General features: G+C 56.9%; 2 protein-coding genes across 9 annotated transcripts; one reads left to right on the top strand and one right to left on the bottom strand.

The window, feature by feature from the left end:
* Positions 1-5752: 5752 nt before the first annotated feature.
* LOC149993877 (5-hydroxyisourate hydrolase-like) lies at positions 5753-8481 on the top strand. Of its 6 annotated transcripts, none has more exons than XM_090261128.1 (4): positions 5753-5811; positions 6367-6549; positions 7613-7748; positions 8237-8481. In XM_090261128.1, exons 2-4 carry the CDS (start codon positions 6419-6421, stop codon positions 8324-8326), a joined length of 357 nt encoding a protein of 118 aa, XP_090117254.1. In that variant the 5' UTR covers positions 5753-5811; positions 6367-6418; the 3' UTR covers positions 8327-8481. The 6 variants fall into 6 exon arrangements, with proteins under 6 accessions (XP_090117254.1, XP_090117255.1, XP_090117258.1 ...); XM_090261129.1 differs by having other exon boundaries at positions 6410-6549; XM_090261132.1 differs by having other exon boundaries at positions 5764-6085; positions 6410-6549.
* A 134-nt stretch (positions 8482-8615) lies between these two features.
* Positions 8616-21248, bottom strand: DRC4 (dynein regulatory complex subunit 4). 3 transcript variants are annotated; one of them, XM_090261120.1, is made up of 11 exons: positions 21164-21248; positions 20001-20078; positions 17139-17336; positions 16636-16842; positions 15075-15129; positions 14426-14631; positions 13834-14001; positions 13414-13500; positions 11813-12016; positions 10019-10084; positions 8616-8867 (listed from the first exon to the last, which is right to left on the bottom strand). In XM_090261120.1, the coding sequence occupies exons 1-11, from the start codon at positions 21164-21166 to the stop codon at positions 8718-8720; spliced, it is 1422 nt and encodes a 473-aa protein (XP_090117246.1). In that variant the 5' UTR covers positions 21167-21248; the 3' UTR covers positions 8616-8717. The 3 variants fall into 3 exon arrangements, with proteins under 3 accessions (XP_090117246.1, XP_090117245.1, XP_090117247.1); XM_090261119.1 differs by having other exon boundaries at positions 11813-12022; XM_090261121.1 differs by lacking the exons at positions 16636-16842; positions 17139-17336; positions 20001-20078; positions 21164-21248 and having other exon boundaries at positions 11813-12022; positions 15013-15075.
* Between the last annotated feature and the right edge of the window lie 822 nt (positions 21249-22070).

A 22070-nucleotide genomic window follows, 5' to 3' on the forward strand; every position in this document is an offset into this window, starting at 1 on the left:
CATGGGTGAAGAGACTGAAACTTCCCGACCGGAAAAGCTCATGGACTTAGCTCAAACTCTGAACTAAGATGCTGTGGGAGGGGGAAAGCCATGAGATGTTAATATCCGACTAAGACTAAACATATCAATAAGCAATCTCCCCCTTACCAAAAGGGGTGCAAAAAAGCTGCCTGAAGACCGGACCGTGGCGATTCCTATGGGCCCACTAGGAGGACCGGAAGCTACCCCCACCGCCTCCGCCGCCCATCTCCCTGGCTCCTACAAGACATTAATTCAGTCTGGGGAATTTCCTTTCCCCTGAACACCCTTACTCCTTCCTTGGTTCCCTCAATAAACCGGTGATCTGTTCCCACACCAGTCTCTAGGTGATTTCTCTGAGCAGGGCTACCCTAACAGCTTCATGTTCCCCCAAAGGACCCAAAGTATCCCCTGACCCTAGGAAACACCATCCACAACCTCACTGACCCTAGGCTTTCTTCTCAGCTAGGAACGGAACCCAGACCCCCTATACCCACACTCATCAGACAAGGGCACAGAGAACTATCCCACACCTCCCTTCAGACACCAGACAGTTTTTTGGAAGACTGGAATAACCAGCAACAAAGAGGGAATGCATAGACTAACAGAAACATGAGGAAAGCCATGGTTTTTTCTGTTGTAACAAAACCCACGGGCTTCTATGATGGAAACATATCCCCCAAGCTGTTCAGTTCCTAGGTGCCCGATGGCCCACCACCAGAAGCATAACTCTCCATACCACACTTTAGTGACAATGAAAAAATTTCCTTCTTTCATAGTTATAGACAGTCCCCTAATTTGCAGATCTCTGCCTTTACGTCTTATTTTTCCTTAAAATGCCCTCGAACACGGTCTGGCCTCCCCTATGAAACCAGACTCCTCTTAGAAAAGTCATATATACCGTTTACTCTACTTTCTAGACATATTTTAACTTGACCGGCACCTCCGAATCCTTTGACCCCGATTGGGGACACATTCCCTACGGTGGGCTGCCCTGCAGCTTTTTGTCCATAAACACATGGAGTTCCCAGCCTTCTTGTCAACTGCACAGAATTCTCCCTTTTCTTTAAATCCACATGGTGTTCTCACCTTCTCCAAGCCACATGACGTTCTATCCCTAAAACATCAGTCGCTTACTGACTAAATCCCTGACTGCACCCTGGGACACGGTGGACATGATAACCCGTTATGACCATTCGCAGAACCTTCAACACACTGTGAGTGCTCTTCCACACCGTTCCTGGTTCCCGGCCCCCTCCCATTGCCTTGCCCGTGGAAAAACCAGTGACTTGCACAACAAGGACACTAGCCCATATCCAAACACATGGGAAGACACCTTCCTAGGAGTCTCCTTTCTCCATCTCCCAACCCACAGTCTCTGGGAACTTTTGGACCCCCCATTCTGTGACACTGCCACTGCCAAATGGCCACAGTCATGCCTGGCAGAACGATGACATGTCCTCTGCTTCCTGAACTACTTCACTAAGCTTCAAACTCTCCTGCTTCCCAACAGTCTAAAACCAGGCTTGGGTAGGCTGTGCGGGTGTCACAGACCTTCCATGGTCACCTTACATAGTCTAACATGATTTCACAACCTCTGTTCCTTGGCTGACAAGGCTCACAAGGTTCTAAATCTCTAACACCTACCAATGGGCTCCCATACTTTTCAAACAGCCCTTCCGATATCTCTGCGATTCACCTTTTTCTTACCACAGAAAATACATTCTCAGCCGCTCAGGATTCATGATGACTTTAAATCCCCTGCACATGCTTCTCAAGGAAGGAAATTCTACATTCTCTAACAGCCTACTTGAAGTTCTCTTCCACCTTCAGGTATGACTTCACCGGTCAGTGAGGCAGTTGTGTATTCACAGATCTGCAGCCCTTCCCACAGCCAAAAAAGCCAAGCCTACTTACCTAATGAAGAGATGCAGCTGGCTGCTTCTGTCCCAAACAGCACCTAAAGCCGCCCCGCTTCCCCTCTCCCCCTCCTTTTCCGTGTTTCATGCTGGATACTCCACAGTGGCAATCACACGGGATGGCCTAACTTCCCTCAAGGTGAAAAGTAACTCACGTTGCTCCGGTGATAGATCTGCCACCAATTCTCCTTTCACTTTTCTCCTTCTGGTCGGCTGGGCTTTTCACTGCGGAGCAAGGGGACACCCCGTGAACCGCTGGCCACCCCCTCAGGTGATCCACGGGGACACTTCTGAATAAAACAAGCAACCCGTCTTTATTCTCTCTCCTCTCACCACAGATATCCAAAAGCTTTATGCTGAAAAACCCAAGGGACACCCTACATCCCACTAGCTGACTCCTGGAACAAGGACACGGGGATCCTCTCAGAGCCCAGAAGTCTCTTATCTTTATGTCTCTCTTTCTCCTGGACCATTTCTTCTCTCATCTTCTCTTCCCTCCCCCGCCTCCTCCCCTCCCCCTGCCTTGCCTTGCCTTTTCTTTTCTCAATAGGACACACGCCAAAAAACAGAGATGCCCTCCATTCCCACCCCAACCCCACTCTATCACAGCTGGAATTCACTACTATCAACTAGGACAACTTGGACACTCAGAAGTATCACAACAAAGAGGCTCATTTTCTTCTGCAGCACAATACACAGGGCCTCCACACAGGATAGGGGACAACAGAACATGCCCTGACCGTCAGGATACGAATGATAGCACCCTACTCCAATGCCATCAACTCTACTGAAGGCAAGAACAATAGCCAGAGATTCTCAAAAGACACATCTCCTTCCTCTCTGCCAAAGAATAGATCCACCTGAGTACCTAGGGGTGACACTCCAATGGACACCCTTCTAACTTCCACACCCATCTCCTAAAACCAGGCAAGGGAGGCTGCCTCCCCCTATCTTCCCAGGAGAATCTACTGGACCTCAGAACAACAAGCACCCAACCCCTCAATAGACAACGATGACTTCTCCTCCACCCTGCTCCACCACATACCCAAAGTGGCCAACTCAACAACCCATTCCGTCAGGGAATACTGACAAGACACAAGACTACCTCCCAACCCTATCTGCCCTCTTAACCATGAGACAGATGGCACTATATGAAAAGCCCCACTCAGGAACACACACCTTTCTCAGTAGCTGACCTGCTGTGACACTAGAAGACTTGGCTAAGCCTCCCTGAGGTTCCCTCCCTGCTTCCTACATGACTTGCATATCTTCACCCTACCCTGGGATACGGCCTACAGACACCTTTCTGTTCCTCTGATCACATGCTGCTCTAAAGAGGAAAAGTCAATCATTTATAAAACACAGGGACCTAAAACAAGCAGATCAACTCCATACTTCAGACACTGATGAGAACGTGAGCATGGCCCCTATAAAACAATGACAAGCAAATTCCTGAACCGCTCCATAGACCCATGAAAAAACACCATAGGACTTCCAGCCAAGATGGATGCCTAGACGGACACGCTGCATCTCCCTCCACAACTGAGAAAGAATACAACGACCTCAAAAGTAGAGACAACCAAAAGCCCCACAACACTGAGCTGCATGGAAGTCCAACAAACTAACAGAAGAAACACTAACCAAGTATGAGGAGCAGAGCAAGGCCACAAAAGACACAGTGTGGTGGCACTGGCAACAGCAGCACACCAGGAGAAAGCACACCCACACGTTTTGAAAACTCAGCACGGACACCTGGGCAGTGCTCCCAGCACCACACCAGGCCTCTCAGCACCCAGTCCCAGCAGCTGGGAAAATCAAGCCTCATTGCTTCTGACTATACAAAGCAGTGGAGGTTAAGGTAGAAGCAGAAACTGATAGTCTCAGCACAGTCTTCTTGTTTAAAAGGACACCAAGGTCCTAGAATGTCCACAGACCCACCCGCCCACTCTGGGAACAATGGCCATGGAAGCAGCTAGAGGAGCACCAATCCCCTGTGCAAGTGGGACAGGTGCCTGGAAAAGCGGTCAGTGCTGGGCTGACAGCATTGTTCCCCCTATGACCCCTCCCACACGATACCGCGCCAGGTGCTGAAACAAGTCACCCTATACTGACAAATCCCTAAAGCTCCACCCCTTAAAGCATAACACCAGTGACACCTCAACCTGGAACATGGAGGCAAACAAACACAGGAGCCTGTCAGGATGAAGACACAGAAAGATGGCCCAAAACATGCATGACACTACAGTGCTTAGTAAAATAAACAGACCACAAAAACAGAGGGGCGCAGGACCACAGGGGCGGCAAACAACACACAAACAGGGACCAAAGGGGACCGGGAAATGGGAGAAGCGGCAAAATCATGGCAAGGCCCTAGTCAACGAACTTCTGGAACTGACCCACAAACCTGCACATTGCGGTGGGGATGGACTGGGAGAGAGGGGTGAGCGCAGTGCGGGGAGCCATGGGGCATACATGTGGGACAACTGGAACAGAAAAACAGGACATAAATCACAAATCTTATCATATTTTATAATACATTCATCAGACAATACTCCCCCCGCCCCCCCGCCAAAGAAAAATAGGAAAAGACACAGATTCCGACTTCCAATAAAAATGGAGTCGACGACGATGGCAAAACACACTTCCAAACGGCATTCGGAACCACGCTCGTGCTGACTCCGCGGGCCTCTGGGGCTTTGCCCGCTGACCTCTCACTCCCCAGTCGCCCGGCGATCCCGTCTTCCCCGAAATGTTTACCTTTCCACCGACCCCCTAGACGGCGAGCTGGCACGACACGGTAGGCGGCATGTTTCTTGCTCTACGATTCACCGAACATGCGGACTGCAGACTCCTGGGAGGGCGAAGTTAGGAAAAACACTTCCTTTACGCGTCGGCACCTGGTTTGAGCGAACGCCCCCTACCCAGAACTGCTGCTGTCGAGGACTGCCTGACCCCCGAGAAACCTGCGGCCCCTGGCGCACGGGGACTGCCGGTCTCCTTCGAGGGAACCCTTCTCTGCGGACCGAACCCCAACTGTGTCCGTCCGGTCCAACGGGGAACGGAGGGGAAACGGAGGCGGGCCCGCACCTCACCCGGCGACCTCACAAGGACACCCACCCAAGTGGCAAAATGAAATGGTTCTGCCCCACAAAATTAGGTCACATTTTCTGGTGACAATAGCAGATGCTCCCGGGACTCCCTCCCCCACATAAGTATTGAATACACAACTAAAGGGGTCCCAGGACCCCTCATCTGGTGCTGGGACTGAGAATATATTGATCACACCCCGGTTTCGTTAAAGTCTCCTTAGACGAGTTTTGGGTCAGGACGGTCTGAAACTCCTTGACTGCTTCTTTGCGGAAGGTGGCAGGTGAGGTGGGGAGCAGCCCGTCAGCTTCACCTTGAGCCTCACAGGACCTGACCCAGGAGCTGCTCGTTTCACGGTCGATGCAGCCAGAGCCCGGCCGGAGCGGGGCCAGGAGAGCCGGCACCGCGGTGAGGGCGACAGCGGAGCTCCGCTTCCGCCCGTGGACCCGTCTCAGTCTCGGGGGTTGTTACCGCCCCCTTTTCACGGATGGACAAACTGAGGCACCGTCACATGGCCTGTGGGGGCCAGTCAGCATCCGACACCTTATCTGACCGTTCGGCGGCTTCCATCCAAACCCTGAGCGTCCCCGAGAAGTAAACAACCTCCCCGGCTCCTGCAGCTCTGGGTGGGGATTCGGGCTCCTGCGCCCCACCGCCCAGCCCTGGGCCCGGGCTCAGCCCGCGCGTCGCTCCGCCCCGCGACCTGCCCCCCGCCCCGAGCCCCGCCCAGCGCCGCTGGTCCCCCGGACTCCACTTCCGCCCGGGAGGAGCCTCCGCGCCCCCGCAGGTCTGTGCGCCCTGTCGCCCGCCTGGGCCCCTCGGGAGCGAAGTCCCGGGTCCCTCCTGGTGGCGCCGACGTAAACCTGCCCCCGGTTTGTTCAGACACGTGGATCCGGGTCCTGGGAGGTGACAGGAGCCGGCCAGGGCCGGACGGGGAGGAGCCCCTCTGTTGGCGGGTGTGGGGTGACCTCTGGCATCTTGAGCTGTTCCAAGTCGCCGGCATGAGCTCCGGGGCCGCCCCGCGTCTACGCACGCTCCAGCGACACCTGGGGTCCCTGGAGGTAGGGAGTAGGGTTCCGGCCCCTCGTCTGACTGGGGCTTAGGTCCCGTGAGCCAGGGGACACGCAGCTGAGTTCAGGGAGAACAAGGAGACCGGTCCGGCCGTCGTGGAGGGGGAGGGGACCCTAGTGGGGACGGATGGGAACAGGTCAGTGAGGGTTACGAACTGTACGTCAGTATGTCCACACCACGGCCTCATAGGGCTGATCGGTAACTGCCCCCGGCGGCAGTTTGGGACTCTGCCCCCTGGGGCTGTTGACTCTGAGCTGTGGCCTCACCGCAGCTGCTGTGCACTCGAGACTCACCCCGTCCCTCTCCGGGCCCAGGGCAGAGGCATGGAGCCGGTCAGCAGCCCCCTGACCACGCACGTGCTGGACACTGCCTCGGGGCTCCCCGCACAGGGCCTCTGCCTCCGGCTGTCCAGACTCGAGGACCATGGCCAACAGTGGACTGAACTGAGGAAGAGGTAGGAGGGCTGGGGCAGGGCTGGAGTCCAGACCACCCCCCTCCACACGGGGTCAGCCCGAGTTCCGGCCCGGGACCGGAGCAGGCGTGGGCCCCAGCCGAGGACCGTGCCCCCAGTGCTGATGGCAGGGCCCCCACAGCCCCTGCTGCCTGTTTCGTCGGCTGTGCAACCCCAGCCCGGCCGGGACGGCCTCACACCCGAGGGCTGAGCTGGTTAAGGCCTGAGGAGGAATCGGAACGGCTTCGCTGTCACCAGGCAGCACGCAGAGCACTTTGCTTCTGTTCTTTTATTCTCAAGACACCCTAATGGCCCCTTTTACAGATGGGGAGGCTGGGGCAGTGAGAGGCAAGGCACAGTCACCCCCCCCCCACTCCACTCCGCGGGGACACCCAGCCCAGGCTGACGCTGGGACTGGGCAGGCCCTGTGAGCAAGAACAGACGCTGGCCTTGAGGGAGGCTGTGCTGGAGGTGGAAATGAGGAGCTGCTCCTGAAGGTTCAGGGCCTGAGGGTCTGGAGCTCATCCCCTGCCTGTTTATCCCTTCACAAAAGCTGGGGGTCCATGTCCCATATGAGGGTCAGCCCTGGTCTTGGAAGAACACGTGGAGTCCCCCTGCGGGGGTCACACGGACCCTTTCCCCAGCCCCCCAAAGTGCTGGTATGTGATGCTCTCTGACCACAGTGCAAACACATTTGCGGGCACAGCTGGCGGGACTGGGTGGTCTGAACACAACTCCTTTGGGGACTGAGCCAGAGTCCCACAGTGTATTGAGAAGCCCAGGTTACAAAACAGTATGAATACTTAGATCCACTTTACGTTTTTGCACGGTTATAAATAAGCATACTTGTGACTAGCGAAAATCTGGAAAGATACAGGTTCTTGCTCATAGGGTAGGTAGTGGGGGGTTTCCCCTTCCTGCTTCTCTGATTTGTGCAGCAGCTGCTCCAGAACCCCAGGCCCTAGAGTCCATCCTGAGATAGGCTGCAGAGGCGGCTGAGGCTGTGGGGTATGGGGGACCAAGGAGCCCAGCAGGGGTTCCCCTCACCCCCTTCTACCCTCCCCAGCTACACCAACCCCGATGGCCGCTGCCCTGGGCTCCTGCTGCCAGGCCAGATGAAGGTGGGCACCTACAAGCTGACCTTCAACACCGAGGACTACTGGAAGAAAAGGGGGCAGGACAGCTTCTACCCGTACGTGGAGGTGAGAGTGGAGGCTGGGAGGGTGGAGACTTGTGGTTCACTGTGACCCCAAGGTCCTGCACTGGGAAACGCCCCTCCCTGTCTCCCAGGGCAGTGATGGGCAGTGAGTTCACCTGCTTTTGAGTTCCTAGGAGAAAGGCGTCCCTGCCCTGACCCCTGGGGTCAGGCTGTAGTGGGCAGTGTAGGGGGTGACTCAGCCCTGTGGACACGTGGGGTCACCAAGCCCCATCCAGCTCACTGGGCCGAACCTTGCTGCCTCCCCTTTGTCTGGGCCCATTCAAGGACCCCTTGAGAAGCCTGGCGGGCCTAGGGGATCCCTCAAGCCAAGTGCTTTTTCTGGAGAGGGTTCAGCCTTGGGCTCTGGCTGGTTGCCCTGGGGCTCCTGCCCACCACCCCCAAACTAGCCCCCCAACCGGTCCTGGCTTCCGGAGTGTCCCTGGGAGCGTTGAGGTCAGACCCTCAGCACTCTCCTGGTGCCTCTCTTCTCAGGTTGTTTTCATCATCACAGATGAGACCCACAAGTTCCATGTCCCACTGCTGCTGAGCCCGTGGTCCTACACCACCTACCGGGGGAGCTGAGCCGGACGCCGCCATGGCCTGAGCCGTCCCAGCCCTTCACAGTGGGCTCCATGTTCCCGGGGGGCCACAGGCCCCCCTTCCTGTGGAAGGTTCCGGCCCCCCGTTTCCCAGCATCAGCTGTGACTTGTGCATCAATAAAATCAGCGTGGCCTCCACGGGCTGCTGTGGTCAATGCCCAGAGCCCGGCTGCTGCTGCCCGGCCTGAGGTGGGAGGGGTGGGGGCAGCTCGGAGAGAAGCAGACATGGTGGCCCGACACCGCTCTGCCAGCCGTGCACCTGGACACACAGCAAACGTGAAAAGCCTTCATTTGCAGACCCAAGAAATCCAAACCACACCTGCTGCCCGTGGTGTGTAAAAAGGGATGTCACACAGGGAGAAGTCCTGGGGGGGCTACGTTGGGGTGGCCACGAGTCCTGCGGGGCCCTCGCCCAGGGTCTGCCCCATCACGGCAGTTTCCAGGGGCTTGAAGCCCACGTTGTCCAGGGGGATCCCGAAGGCCTGGAGCTTTGCCTCGTAGGTGCGCAGCAGGTCATTGTGGGCCTGTGTGGACAGAGAAGTGTCAGGAGGGCTGGGCCACAGCAGGGGCCACACCAAGGCTGACCCTCGCTCAGGCTGCCCAGCTCTGTGGAGGAGGGGAGGGGGTGGAAAATGACAGAGAAGCCTTGTGGGTGTGGAGGAGAGCCCCCCCCCGTTCCAGGGGAGTGCAGGGTGGTTTCTGTTGCCTCTGGAAAACGGGTGTTTAAAAGGCTGAATTGCGCCGCGTGACCGGGAGAGTCTGAGGAGGTGACGCGTGAGAAACGCTTGCAGCAGAGGCTCCCAAGGGCACCTTATCCTCGCCGTTGTCAAAAAAGGATGTCGGGCCTTGGGGTCGAGAGTTAGAGGCCAAGCTCCGGAGGGAACGGGGAGCCTGGCTTGGCTCTTACCTGTTGCTGGGGTACGAGGGACCCCTGACAGTCCCATGCAACTTACGGAAACCCTCCCAAGAGCTGCAAAGATCTGTAGAGGGCCCCGATTTTGTGTGCACAGGTATCACAGTGCTAGGCCAGCTGAGGGAAGGGTCCAGATGGGCAGGGGAGGCTGGGGAGGGCCAAGGGTGACAGGCATTGCCTTCACCTATGGGTACACAGCCCAGGGCTCCCATGTGACAGAACCAGGCGGTGACGCCCACCCCACAGAACTACGGGCGCATATGTGTCTCTCTGGGGGCTGCTCCTGGTAAATGTGTGCATAGGCAGCTGTGTCTGCACCCACACAGGCGAAGCCCAGAGCACCGGGGTGCTGTGCCAGGCCTCTAGGGCTCATGGGACAGACAACAGGAGAGTCAGGGTGCTCACGGCCCCTCCCCCATTGTGGGAGGCAGGGAAAGGGCGTGTAGCTTTCATCTGACATACGAAGGATTCAGAAAAGGTTACACACGTAACTGTCCCCTGCTTGGAGGAGAGTGGGCCTTAATTGGGGAGCAGAGGAGGCCCTTCCCATCACCTGAGGCCAGGTCAATGCTGTGGTTCGTGAGTTGGGGTCTGAAGGTCACACAGAACGGGAGGAGCTGCTACATGAGACCACATGCACACAGGGTAAGCCCTAAGAGGGACAGCAGGGTGGGGACGTGCCCCAGCCCATATGCCAAGCGGGCTGGTACTGTGTGCCCTGCCTGGGGGCGCGGCCCTGAGGGAAGGCGGGGCTCCTCGCACCTTGCAGACTCGGGCCAGCTCATAGTGCAGGTCCTTGATGGTGCTGTTCTTTGATTCCAGAACGTCCTGAGGGGAGAAGACAGACATGAGTTGGAGACTTGTGTTTGAACCAAGACAGAAGGGGCATCCGAGGGCTCTAGCTGGGACCCCAGATGTCTGGGGAGTAACTGCCTGGCACGCAGGGAGCAGGCTATGGGGAAAGGTCTCCAAGGAGAAGGGAGGCAGCACCAGCTTCTGTAAGTCAGAGACAGGCCTGACAGGTCCAAACAGGAAAGGCAAGAGCTGACCCACATGCACCCGGAGCGGCATGGAGCCCCGTGCCCGGGACTTGTTCACCCCTCATCACATCACTGGTGATTCACACGGAAGTCGGCACCAACGCAGAGACGAGCTCCAGCCCCAGGCAAGGCCCTGCCTGGGTGCCTGAGTGCCCAGCCCCTGCGGTCTGACCCAGACGATTCGGGTCCCACAGGCACTGCAGCCACTGAGCATGAACACGGGCACCTCACCTTGGCCTCCCAGCCCTCCTCAATCAGCGACACATCCACCTGCCTGGGCCTTTCCTGCAGGTGCTGGGGGCTCTCGGAGCCGGTCTGACCTGCCCAGAATCTGCCACGGTTCCCCACCAGCCACAAACTCGGGGGCACGGCTGAGAGCTTCAGAGCCTCCCCAGCCCAGCTGGCAGTACCAGTGCGTGCGTCGGGCCTCAGGTGCAGGCTGGGTGGGGGCAAGCAGCCTGCAGTGTCTAAACACAGACATAAGGACCTCACAGGTACCCCCTCTGGGCCTGGGGACAGTGTGAGCAGACAGAGTGCAAAGCCAGCTGAACTACACGTGGACGAATCTCCTTCCGGGATCAAGGAGACCTGTACACAGACGGTGGCCCACATCTGCTTCTCAGGAAGGCCCCATTCACCAGGAGGCACCTACCGCTGGGACAGGCCTCAGTGTGACGTGGACGCCAGATGCTCCCGCATCTGTCCCCCAGGTGCCCATGTGCCGACAGGGACAGGTCGCCCAGCTGGCTGGGATCTGCACCTCAGCCACTTCCCTGGCAGCACCGACATCCCTTATCCCACATCACCATTCTGTCTGTGACACCCCCAAAACCAGGTCAAGGGAACAGAGGGACGAGGTCTGCCTCCAGGTGAGAGTGGACCTGCTGAGTGCTGCTGGGGCTTCTGCCTGGTGGGTCCCAGGCAGCAGCTGAGCAGGAGGGCCTGTGGCCTCACCTGTCTTGTCTGCTGCTGTGTCTTGAGCCTGGGGCAGTCCCAGCACAGAGCCGTGCCAGAGTACTGGACCCGGCTGAACAGATGCTCTAGCCTGCACCCCGACGTAACTCCCTCGGGGAAGCCCTCGCCAGCAGCCCCTGCAAAGGCCCACCCCCAGCCTAGCTGCTCATGGCCAAGGCAGCTCACCCTAGTGTCCCAGGTGGGACACAGCTTAAGGCCTTCATTGGCTGTCCCCTGGGCCTGTGTCTGGATTGGCCACCAGAGGCCCAAGGGGCTCAGGCCCAAAAGTGTGAGAACAGCTGAGCCCAGGGCCCGACAGGAGCGGCTGAGCCCGTCCTGAGCAACGGACGTGGCAGTGGTCTCCAGGGCTCGAAGGTTCAACAGTGAAGGAGGGAGCGGGGGGACCTTGGACGAGAGCAGAACCACTGAGTGTGGGGTGCCCCCCGGGACTGACCGAGTGTGTCCACTGGAGAGTCAGAGGCTGGACATGCTCAGGGTCTCACAATGAGACAAATGACCCCCGGCCCCATCCAGTGACCCCAGGAGCCCGTGTGGGGCCTACCTCCAGCTTGCGGGACACCAGGGACAGGGCTGCAGGGTCCAGGTTGGAGGCAGCCAGCACCTCGTTGAGCTGCAGCTCCTTCTTCTCCACGGCAGCCCCCAGGGCCTGCAGCTTGCGCTCCAGGACCAGGTTCTTGAGGCCTGTCTTCTGCTGCACGTCCAGGATGGCCGCAGTGAACTTCCGGTAGAGCTCGTCCCGCTCCTGCTGCACCTGCAGGCACCTGCTCCTGAGCCACTCCTCCCCCGGGGCCAGCACACCCTCCCGGTGCCGTCCAACCAGGCCCGCCCTGGGATCCTGCCATCCACACGGCCTGCACCCCACTCTCCACGGAAGGCAGCAGAAGACCCCGCTGCACCCTCCCTGAGGAAGGTGTCCAGGAAGCCAGAGGCCACGTGCTTAGAATGGGACAGGCCGCACAGAGGGTTCAGGACAGATATATTCCTGATCGTCCCATGGGAAATCCAGGGCATCAAACCCTAGAAGTAATGTTTGGGGGTGGGGGCCCCAGTCCGAGAACCCCAGGGGTGACACTGGCCCTGGAGCCACTTGATAAAAATGCTTTTTCACCTCCTAAGTCTGTTACCTTTAACTGTGCACTGTGAAAAACCAACACGTGGTATAAACGTGGAAAGGGGGCAGCCCTCACCCCACCTCCACAGGCCACGATGCCAAGACCTGGTGCCTCCGGCAGCTGCAGCCTGCAGGCCCTCGGAGGCACCCCTGAATAAGACTGGGGGCTTCATGTGCTCAGGGATGCTCCCGTCCATCAGGATGGACCAGGCCTGCGGTAGACCCTGCACTCTGCTGGGGGGGCCTCTTGGACTCACTGGAAATCTCAGACCAGCACATTTTCCACCAGGCACATCGGCAGTTTGAGTTCCTGAAAGCGGGTGCATGTGGGAGGCGGCCCCTCGGGCAACTTGGGTGAGACCCCATCTAAGAACAACCCTCTGGGAAGCCTCTCCGAAAGCTGAATGTAAACCTTCCAGCCAGGAACTGACTTTCCTGAGAGAGACACTCACACAGCTGCCCAAAGAGGAGCTGTGACAGCGAAGGACTGGAGTGGGGCTGCTGCCGGGGGACAGGCTGCATCAGTGACAGCGCCTGCCAGGGAGCACGGAGTGCCTGGGCGGAGGCACAGCAGACGCAGCACGGAAAGCGCCGAGTTTAAGGCGGGAAGTCACCCCTCGCTGCACACACAGGAGGTGCCGGGAGGGAGGTTCAAGGCTGGTACCACCTGTGAGGACCAGCACCGCGCAGCAGTGGGACCCTCTCATCGTTACCTGCAGACTCAAGATTCCATGACATCTTCACAACATGTACATAACAGTTCAGTAGAAACACGTATGTAGAGGGGACAGATGCTCACTGGAAGGGCCAGGCTACCTCCCTGCATTGCAGGAGTGAGCCTGAGAGGCAGATGCGCGATCTGCTCCCCACCATGGACCCGCTCCGTGGGACCCCTGGGCCTTCCACAGAATGTGCCACAAGCTCCTGCCTCGAGAGCTGCAGAGAGGGAGGAGCAGGAAGCAGGGCCACCTGGAATCAGTCGGCACCGACAGAGGACACTCCCCGGCTGATGCCGGCTGCTGGCTGCTCACCTGGACAAACCGCTGCTCCAGCACCTCGTGTTCCCACTGCAGGCTCTTGAACTCTTTCTCAGTGACTTTCAAACGTGCCTTTGTACACTGCAGAGAAAGGAAGGGGTGGGGGACAGAAGGCACTCAGGCTTCATAACAGGCTCCTGGGAGAGAGCTAGGCCAAAAACAACCACCAGAAAGAACTGACTCAAAGACACAATGGCTCAGCCCCTCTGGGGCAGGCGGGTGGGCACGCCTGTCTCCCAGGACACACCTGACTACATTTCTGCCAGGTCTCCAGTCACAGAAGAGATTCGGCCCTCCTCCTATGCTCAGGGCCACACCTCGCATAGGCCACAGGAGACATCACGGGGGTTTCCGCTCTCTTTAGGGCCCAGGAGCCAGGGAGGGAGGGAGGGAGGGAAAGCGGGAGACACTCACCACCAGGATCTGCTTGTCCCGCTTGTGGTCGCCCAGCTTCCTCTGCATCTCACTCATCTCCTCCCGAGCCTTCTGCAGTGGGTCCACCAGGCGCCGGTTCTGTGTGGACACCTCCAGCATCTCCTTCTCCAGACGCTCCTCCTTCTTCCGCATGTCCTCCATCTGCTCCTGGGGGGAGCAGGGCAAGCGGGTGGCTGAGCGGGCTGCACCGGCGGAGCTCACTGCCGGGATGTCTTTATGTATGAACGCACACTATTTTGCACAATTTTAACGTACTCCAGACTAAGAATGCAGTTTCCTCAAGATGAGGCTTTGTTTAGGATGCCCAGAAGGGCATTCACAACTGCAGAAGCTCCGTCCCCGCCGGCTCCTGGCCGACAATGAACCACGCGTCCCACGGGCTGGGCGACCACCACAGCCCTGCCCGAGCCTTCAGCCCCGAGTGTGCAGCAGTTTCCCTACCCTACACCAGGGCAACCGCCTGTGTCAGCTACCGGCGTAGAGAGGTGACATGACTGGGAGATTTCGGTCAAGGACAGGGCTGGGCGCTGTCAGAAGCGCTCTGCTCGGGGACGGGGTCCAAGGGCGGCACCTTGAGGGAGCTGATGAGGGCCAGGTTGTTGAGCGTGATGTCGTTGTAGTAGCTGCGTATGTCTGCGAAGGCCTCCTCGTGCCGCTGCATCAGCGCGCTGATCTGCCCATTCTTCCTCTCCTCCACTTCGTGGATCTCCGTCTTCCTCCGCAGGTCAAGCTCATCCCGCAGCACCTTCATCTTCTTATCATACTTGGCCTCGATTTCTGAAAGGCAGCAGCACACACAGCAGCTCGGCGGGGAACAGCCAGCAGGACCGCGGCTGCCTGAGAACGGGGTTCTCTGAGCTTCCCTGCTCATTCTCAGGGGACACTTGTGCACGCCGCACATCTGCTGTCCTTTCCTGTGGGGGCTGTTGCTACTCAACCCCCACAGGGGGCTCCCAACAGCTGAGCATTCGCACATCCCAGGGGTCACTAGCCACCCAGTCATAGCCTGGGGCTTTGTGACAGGACCAGACAGAGCTGCTCAGGCGAGGAGCCATGGGAAAGACTAAAGAGCTCCTCCTGATCCTGGTCACTGGTCTGGGCCAGGAGTGGGGACCACAGCCTCTCCCAGTGACATGGGCATATCTGGGCTGTTCTAACCTGGTTCATCAGCCCTGTGGGCATAAGCCCTGGAAGAGAGTTACTTTCTGCCAGACACCGACCTCGCACTTGCCTCTCGAAGTCATTCCGCATCTTGGTGATCTCCTCTGTGTGCTTCTGCAGAGGCAAAAGCTGGTGGGTTACTAGGTGACCGACAGAGAGGCTGGCCCTGCCCTCGAAGCTACAGAAAGCCCAGCTCAGCAGACCCTCATCTCCGAGCTTGTGGGCCATGCCCAGAATAACGGGGCTTCAGCAGCGTCCACATTTCATGACTCACCTCCCTTGGCTAAAGTCAGCTCTGAGCTTGAGAGAACGTCACAGACCTTCCCAGCCGAGTGCACCGGCCCCTGGCCCGGCCGCCCTGCTGGCCGCAGAGGTGTGGTCACACACACACCTGCCGGCTCCCCTGGCGCCTGCCCACCTACTCAAGCCGTGGCCTAGCGCCACATTAAAAATTATTTCAATAGACAGTTATTGTACTAAAAGTCTCAATAAAAAATGTTCATTATTTTTACAGCAGTGTTTTCATACAAAAGGGAATGCTGACCACATAACTAATCTATATCCAGGCAGCAGACAGCCTCACATCACTTAATTCATTGGAAACCAGCCAACTATGTGCCTGTGTCGAAAAGACCACACCACTCTTGAGGGTCCAAAACCTTAGCACCCTCAGACTTTGCTGCAAACTCTGCAATTTTAGAGTTTTTTTCTAGGTCCAGTGAGGGTGGGCTGCCTTCCCATGAGACGAGTATGTTGGGAAAGTCTTTTCAACCTGCGGCCAGGAAGAGCCTCTGAGCCTGCAGTCAGACACACCCACCCTCTGCCCAAATCCTCCGCAGGACCCGACTACACCAGGGTCAGAGCCCAGGCCTCCCATGGCTTCTGAGCCGAGCTCTGGCCTTCACACGGGCCTGGCACCGCCTCTTCTCCTGGCCTGGTCCCCCGGTCTGGCTCAGCCCTTACCACCTTTGCCCAAATGCCACCTTCTCAAGGAGGCATTCCCAGAGGGCCCTGCAGGGAAATGCAGCCTGTCTCACTCCCAGCTGCCCCCCAACCCAACTCAGCTCTTCCAGACAGCCACACAGGTTATTTTCTCTTGTCACATGAAGTCTCTCCTTTGCAGACCATCAGCCCAACGTGGAAAGGCATTTATCCGTTCTCCACAGAGATCAGAACAGGGCCTGGCACCTTGCAAGCCCTCAGCAAACAAATGCCAACCTCCAGTGGAACGTCCCAGCCAGCATCCCTCAAAATGGACCAAAAGGTGTCAAAAGTGGGCCAGGTGCTCATGAGCCCAGCTGGCATGGAGAACAGCCACAGCTGCCTAGGGACCAGAGAGCTGGACATGGTAATGGCCGTGTGAACCTGATGTGCATCCTGGGAGAGTGGCTAGAGGTCAGGTATCAGCAGCATGTGCAGAGGAACCCTCAGCTGGATTCTCCTCATGTCAATGGGTTGCTCAACTCTGACACAGAATTCTACACTTGGCCACCACAGTGGGTCTGCTTGGCTGCAGGCTTTTTTAAACAGGACTTCAATTAACTGCGATGATGTGACTGCTTTTAAACAAAAATGTGAATGCTGCTGCATGCCCACCCCTGGCAGCCTGCAGAGACCCACCAGCCGCAGGTTCTTCACCACCACCTCGTTGGCCAGCTCCTGCTCCTTGAGCTCCACCTTCAGAGCCCGCATATCCTTGCGCAGCACGCCCTCCTGCGTGCGGTGCTCCTTCTGGGCCAGCTTCATGGCCACGGCGCCCTCGGTCTTCATCTCCGTCAGGCTGTTCTGATGCTCGTACAGCAGGTGCTTCACCTTCTGCTTGTAGACCTGCAGGCGGAACCACAACCTACTCAGCTGCACACACATGCGCACCTCCTCTGTTCACCTCACACACATCCTTACCTGCTCACGCACACCTGCAAACACGCTCACCTACTCATCAGCTAACCTACACATGCGTGTTCACTTGCACAGGTACATAATCTTACATAAAAAAAATACCTCAGGTTCCCAGTGTAAGGCACACAAAGGACTGTGACCCCAAAGCAGAGAGAAAATGCCCTCCACCCCACCCAGCATCTCAGCGGTGACCCTAGAGGGACAGGCGGGCCAGCCCCACTCACCTTGATCTCCACCTGGTGCCTCTCCTCGGCCTCCTCCATCTCCCGGTCTTTGTTCCGCAGCTCGGCCTTCTTCTCCTCCAGCTGCCTCCGTGTGATCTCCCAGAAGGTGTGGATTTTGTCACGCTCCAGCTGGAAGTAGTTGCGCTCCTCCCGCTCTCGGTCCAGTTCCTCCCGGATGTGGGCAATGTGCCCCTCCACCTGGCGGCAGAGCAGAGCCTGCAAGGGACCCAGCAGGGCCCACCCACCTGAGAGGCACCTGAGAGGAGAAAGGCAAGCGAGAGAGAGGTAGGGGCCACGCTCATCTAAAGACACGTAGGAGCTAAAAGGAGGTAAAACAGTGCTAGGAAGGCTCCAAGGACAGGATGTGTCCAGTAAAGAGCAAAAATCTGCTTTGGGCCAATAATCCTATGCTTACATATTTTCATCCATTTCTGGGAATTTATACTAAGGAAGTTTCTCAAAAGAACACAGGAGCTTTCTCCTCTATTAGCCACACCATTATCAAGACAGCTAAAATGTTAAAAAAGAAATTACCTAAGATTATTTTAAATACAGAAATGGTTGAAAATTACTCTATCAACCAGATTATACGACACAAAGATACACAGGAGGGGGGACCCCTCCAAAAATGGAATTATTTTCTGGAGGGCAGCCCCTTCCTTAACGGTGCAGGCTTCCCCCGCCAGGTGAGTGGTCTAGGAACCCACCTGTGTCGGTGCAGCAGCTGGCAGTGCTGTGAGAGGCTGCGTTCAGCTTCAGTGAATTTGTTTGGAAAACTGCCTCAACATGTTTGTCCACGTCATGATGGGTGATTTATAAGCGCACCTGCCCATACCACACTGAGTGTTCAGCAGATTTTAACTAAAAACGGCCATGACCCCTGTGCCTCACCTGCCCTATTTGCCTGATCTCAATGGGAGCGATATTTTTTTGGTTCCCCAGGTGAAAAGTCCTCAAAGGGAAACGTTTTGCTGATTTGGAAGAAGTGAAACAAAAAATGGCAGAAGCACTAAAAGGCATCATAATCGACGAGCTCAAAACCTGTTGTGAGCAGTGTGAAACACATCTCAATAGGCGCATGGCATCAGATGCAGAGTACTTAAAGGTGAAGTTTAAACAGAAGAATAAATACACAAATTTTTATCAATAAATTTGGGGGGAGGGGGTTTGGGTCCCCCCTCATAGCTATGAAAATGATACAGCAGCATAAAGACATGTTCAGAAAATGATGCTGAATGAAGACTCATTCCGCTTTAAAGACATATGTTAAGCAAAAAATATACAGAACCAGTAGATGCCTAACAGTGAAGAAGTTTGGTCCAGAGCCAACTGCCAATCTGCAAAAAGGTTAAAAAAATAGAACAGGCTCCCGGGATCTTCTGAGCACACCTCAGCCACTGACCAAGCATGTCCCTCTGCTGACAGCCCCTCCTCAGAGGGCCTGGGATGAGGACCCCGGCGGGGGCCTCTGCAAGGGAGATGCGGCACCCAGCCCGTGACTGCAGCCCCGCAGATGACGACATCTTCCTGTCACGAACCTTTGGTGTCACTCAAAGTCTAAACCGGGCCCCTACTTACTATGACTGTCTCACGGGATTCGATTTGCAATCTCTCAATACTCAGATTTCTTATAAACATGCAGATTTCTAGTTTCTCTTTAAAAATCAGTATGTACGCAGACAGCCCTGGGGCCGGACACCCACAGGGTGACCACTCAGTGAAATGACTGCGGCAGTCCCACTCTCAGGCCTACTGTACGCCAGTGCTTCTCAGGGGTCTGTCTGTGCCTCTGCAGACAGACAGATGGCAACTCAGCGCTGTCACCACAGTGACCGGAAGTAAACAGGGAGGTAAGAGATAGCCAGCTGTTGGGGCATGCGGTGTGCAGCCCAGTGACCTCTCCAGAACACAAACTGGACCCGCCACCCTCTGCAGAAACCGCTCACGGTCGCCACCCTCTGCAGAAACCGCTCACGGTTCTGCTGCATGTGCACTAAGTCATTACTTAATGTCGCGGACAGGTTCTGCAGACGTGTAAGGAAACCCATTTTACTGACTCAAAGAAGAGCTAAGTTCCTCCGTTATAGCAAAACATTATTCAAGGACCTGACGTAAATTTAAGCCACTCGTTAGTATTCAGGGCCTTTGCTCAACATCCAACTTCAGCCCATATGACCCTGTTAATCTGCTTTGTATTTGCTTTTTATTTTAAAACTATTTAAAGAAGTCAGGGTTATTGACAGTAAGCCCCAGCTAGCACAGCCCGGTGGTGGACGCCCCCAGGCCACCACCAGGGACCTGGAGGGTGTGGGGGGCACCAGCGTCCTCTCTGATTTGCCACATACTAGTCTTCAGGAACCTTCTAATTAAAATTGGAATTATACCATTATGTTCTCTAGCCCCTATCTTCGTGAACACGGATAAGTGGCTTAAAATAATTCCTGATGTTTCATGGTAAATAAACAAGAATACTATATACTCAGGTATTATATGCAGAACCATCAGGTACATAAAAGGGTAAGACTGAGAGAAAAGGCAGAACCTTAAAAATAGCCTTTATATCAGAAAAGACGTTCCTTCCAAATTCCGACCACCCTATAAAAAAGTTCTTCAATGGCTGTATTGCATTTTTTTACAAATGTGCACTGCGCTTGAGTGACGGCTTGGCGCCCTGGGGAAGGCGGGGATGGCGGAGATGGGGAGGGTGCGCTGCTGGGGACAGAGCTGCAGGAGCCTGAGGGAGGGAGGGGAGCACAGCTCGGAGCGCAGCAGGAGGGTGCGTTCCCTGGCACACGAGATGGGCCGCGCCACTGACCCACTCCCGCCCAGGACCCGGCCGAGGCTCAGGGCCCCCGTGCTCACCTGCTCCTTGCTCATGTCCTCCGGAGCGAGCCCGTCAACAATCGGGGTACCTCTGCCTTTTCCTCTCTTTTTGGGCGCCTTTGGGTGAAGAAGAGAGGCTTGGGTGAGGAAGGGAGGCTCTGTGTAAGGCTCCGCCCTCAGGCTGGCTGGCTCCCTCGGGTCTCTGGGGAGAGGACCCTCCGTCTCCTCGGCCCCCGTCTACGGGTCCCGCTACCCTACGGTGGGGACCGTCGGCCACACTCATGCTCTACTGATGCCTTTGGAGAAGCGAGGAGAAACCTTCCTTTTCAGAAGAGAACATTTTCTCCCTCCGAAAGGGAGGGGAACTGGACCAGATCCACTCCTGGTACATGGCAAGGACCACCTTCCCTGATGTGGACGCAAAAGCCACTTGGCCTCAGGAGGAAGAGCCCCAGAGCCGGTGTCAAATGCGGCCATGTTGGCTACAGTGTAGAAGTCTTTTGGTGGCCTTTTTTGCAGTTGATATTCACAGACGCGTCCACTGAAGTCTTCACTCCAAACTACTAATCCCTCCGCTCCCAGAAGTCCACCCACGCGAGGTCCCTCGCCGCTCAGTCTCGGACCCTCACAGCCAACTGCAGGGGTCCCCGCGGAGACATCGTCCCCACCAGCTACCGGCCCCGCGGCCCCTGTCTGGGGACCGAGTCACTGACAGCGCCTGAAGGGCGCGGGGGTAGCTGAGGGCCCCGTTCCGTGAGGACAGATGAGGCCAGGCTATGCCCTGGGCGCCCCTGGGCGACGGGCCTTCTGTCCAGAACCCCCCGATACAGAGGGACCTCCAGCCCCCGGGCATGCCCTAGGTTCCCCCTCGCGGAGACTGCAGACCCTAGGATGTCCTCTGCACCCCAGGTTCCTGCAGGGGCCCCGTGTGCCCCGGGCCCCTGGAACACCCCAGGCTCTGAGCCTCCCACTCTGGGGAGGGCGTCCCCTTGAGTCGAGCTCTCTGCTCGGGACACATCCGCCCTGGGCCTTGGGAGGCCGAGGGGGCGTGGTCCCATGACCGCCCCGGCGAGCACAGGACCCCGGGCATGCTCCCCACGGAGCACACAGGTCCCCGTTCCGGGAACCCAGCGCCCCAGGCCTCCCTCCGGGGTCTCTGAGCGCAGGACCGGCCCCGGCGACCTGGCCCGCGGAGGCCTCACCATGGCTGCAGCGTCCAGGCCCCGCCGCGACTCACGGACTGAAGCGCCAGCCAGGCGGAAGCTGCGCCGTCTCCCAGCAACCGCTGGGCGGCCCCGCACGAAGTATCGGAGATCCTCGCGAGACTCTGCCCGCTGGGCCAGGCCCTGGCAACGGCAGGAGCGCGTCCCTACCAACGCACGCTGGGCCGAGTCAGGGGTTGCCACGTAGGTCTTGCCTGCAGCCGGGCACCAGCCACACTCTTGATCTCCCGACACCCCAAAACGCGCTTCGTCGCGGATGTACGTGTACATGGCTGGCCTCCCTCAGTTTCGTCCACTTCTTACCTACAGTGCCGAGAGCAGCACCTAGAACAGGGGCTCAATACAGACGCCTTCAAAGAAGAAGGGAGGGAGGGAGGGAGGAATTACCCAATTTAGATTCAAATTTGGGCTGAGACTCAGCCCGTGAGCCTGACCTCATCCGGCCCACCTTCAGAGATTCCTCCCCTGCTGGTCTGCTGAGGATGGAAGATAGTCAGGTTTCCACAAACCTTCAGAAGAAAACAAACCTAAGAAAGCTCCTACGTTTTGAAATCAGCAGGTGTCCCCTCCACGACAGTAAGCTGCCTTGCCTGACGAGGCCCTCTGTGGCCCCACCCTCACCCCGTTCTCATACTGAGGAAAAACTAGAAAACTCTGCTCAAAGATTACAGACAGGCAGGAAAAATGAGTTATCAGGTTCCTTCCGTTGTAACCATTTTAGTTTCCAAGGCGAATTTCCGATCCCTACCACTATACTCTTACTTGCATGTATCACTCCGTGTCACCCAGAAGGCTGAGTGTTTGCCACAGCAGGTCTCCATCTTCCCACACCACTTACGGTCTTTATTTTTCTACACTCTCAACTTTAGCATCTTCCTACTTAGTG

This window comes from Furipterus horrens, unplaced genomic scaffold (genome assembly GCF_987537825.1).
Source record: "Furipterus horrens unplaced genomic scaffold, mFurHor1.1.pri manual_scaffold_13, whole genome shotgun sequence".
NCBI classification, from domain to species: domain Eukaryota; kingdom Metazoa; phylum Chordata; class Mammalia; order Chiroptera; family Furipteridae; genus Furipterus; species Furipterus horrens.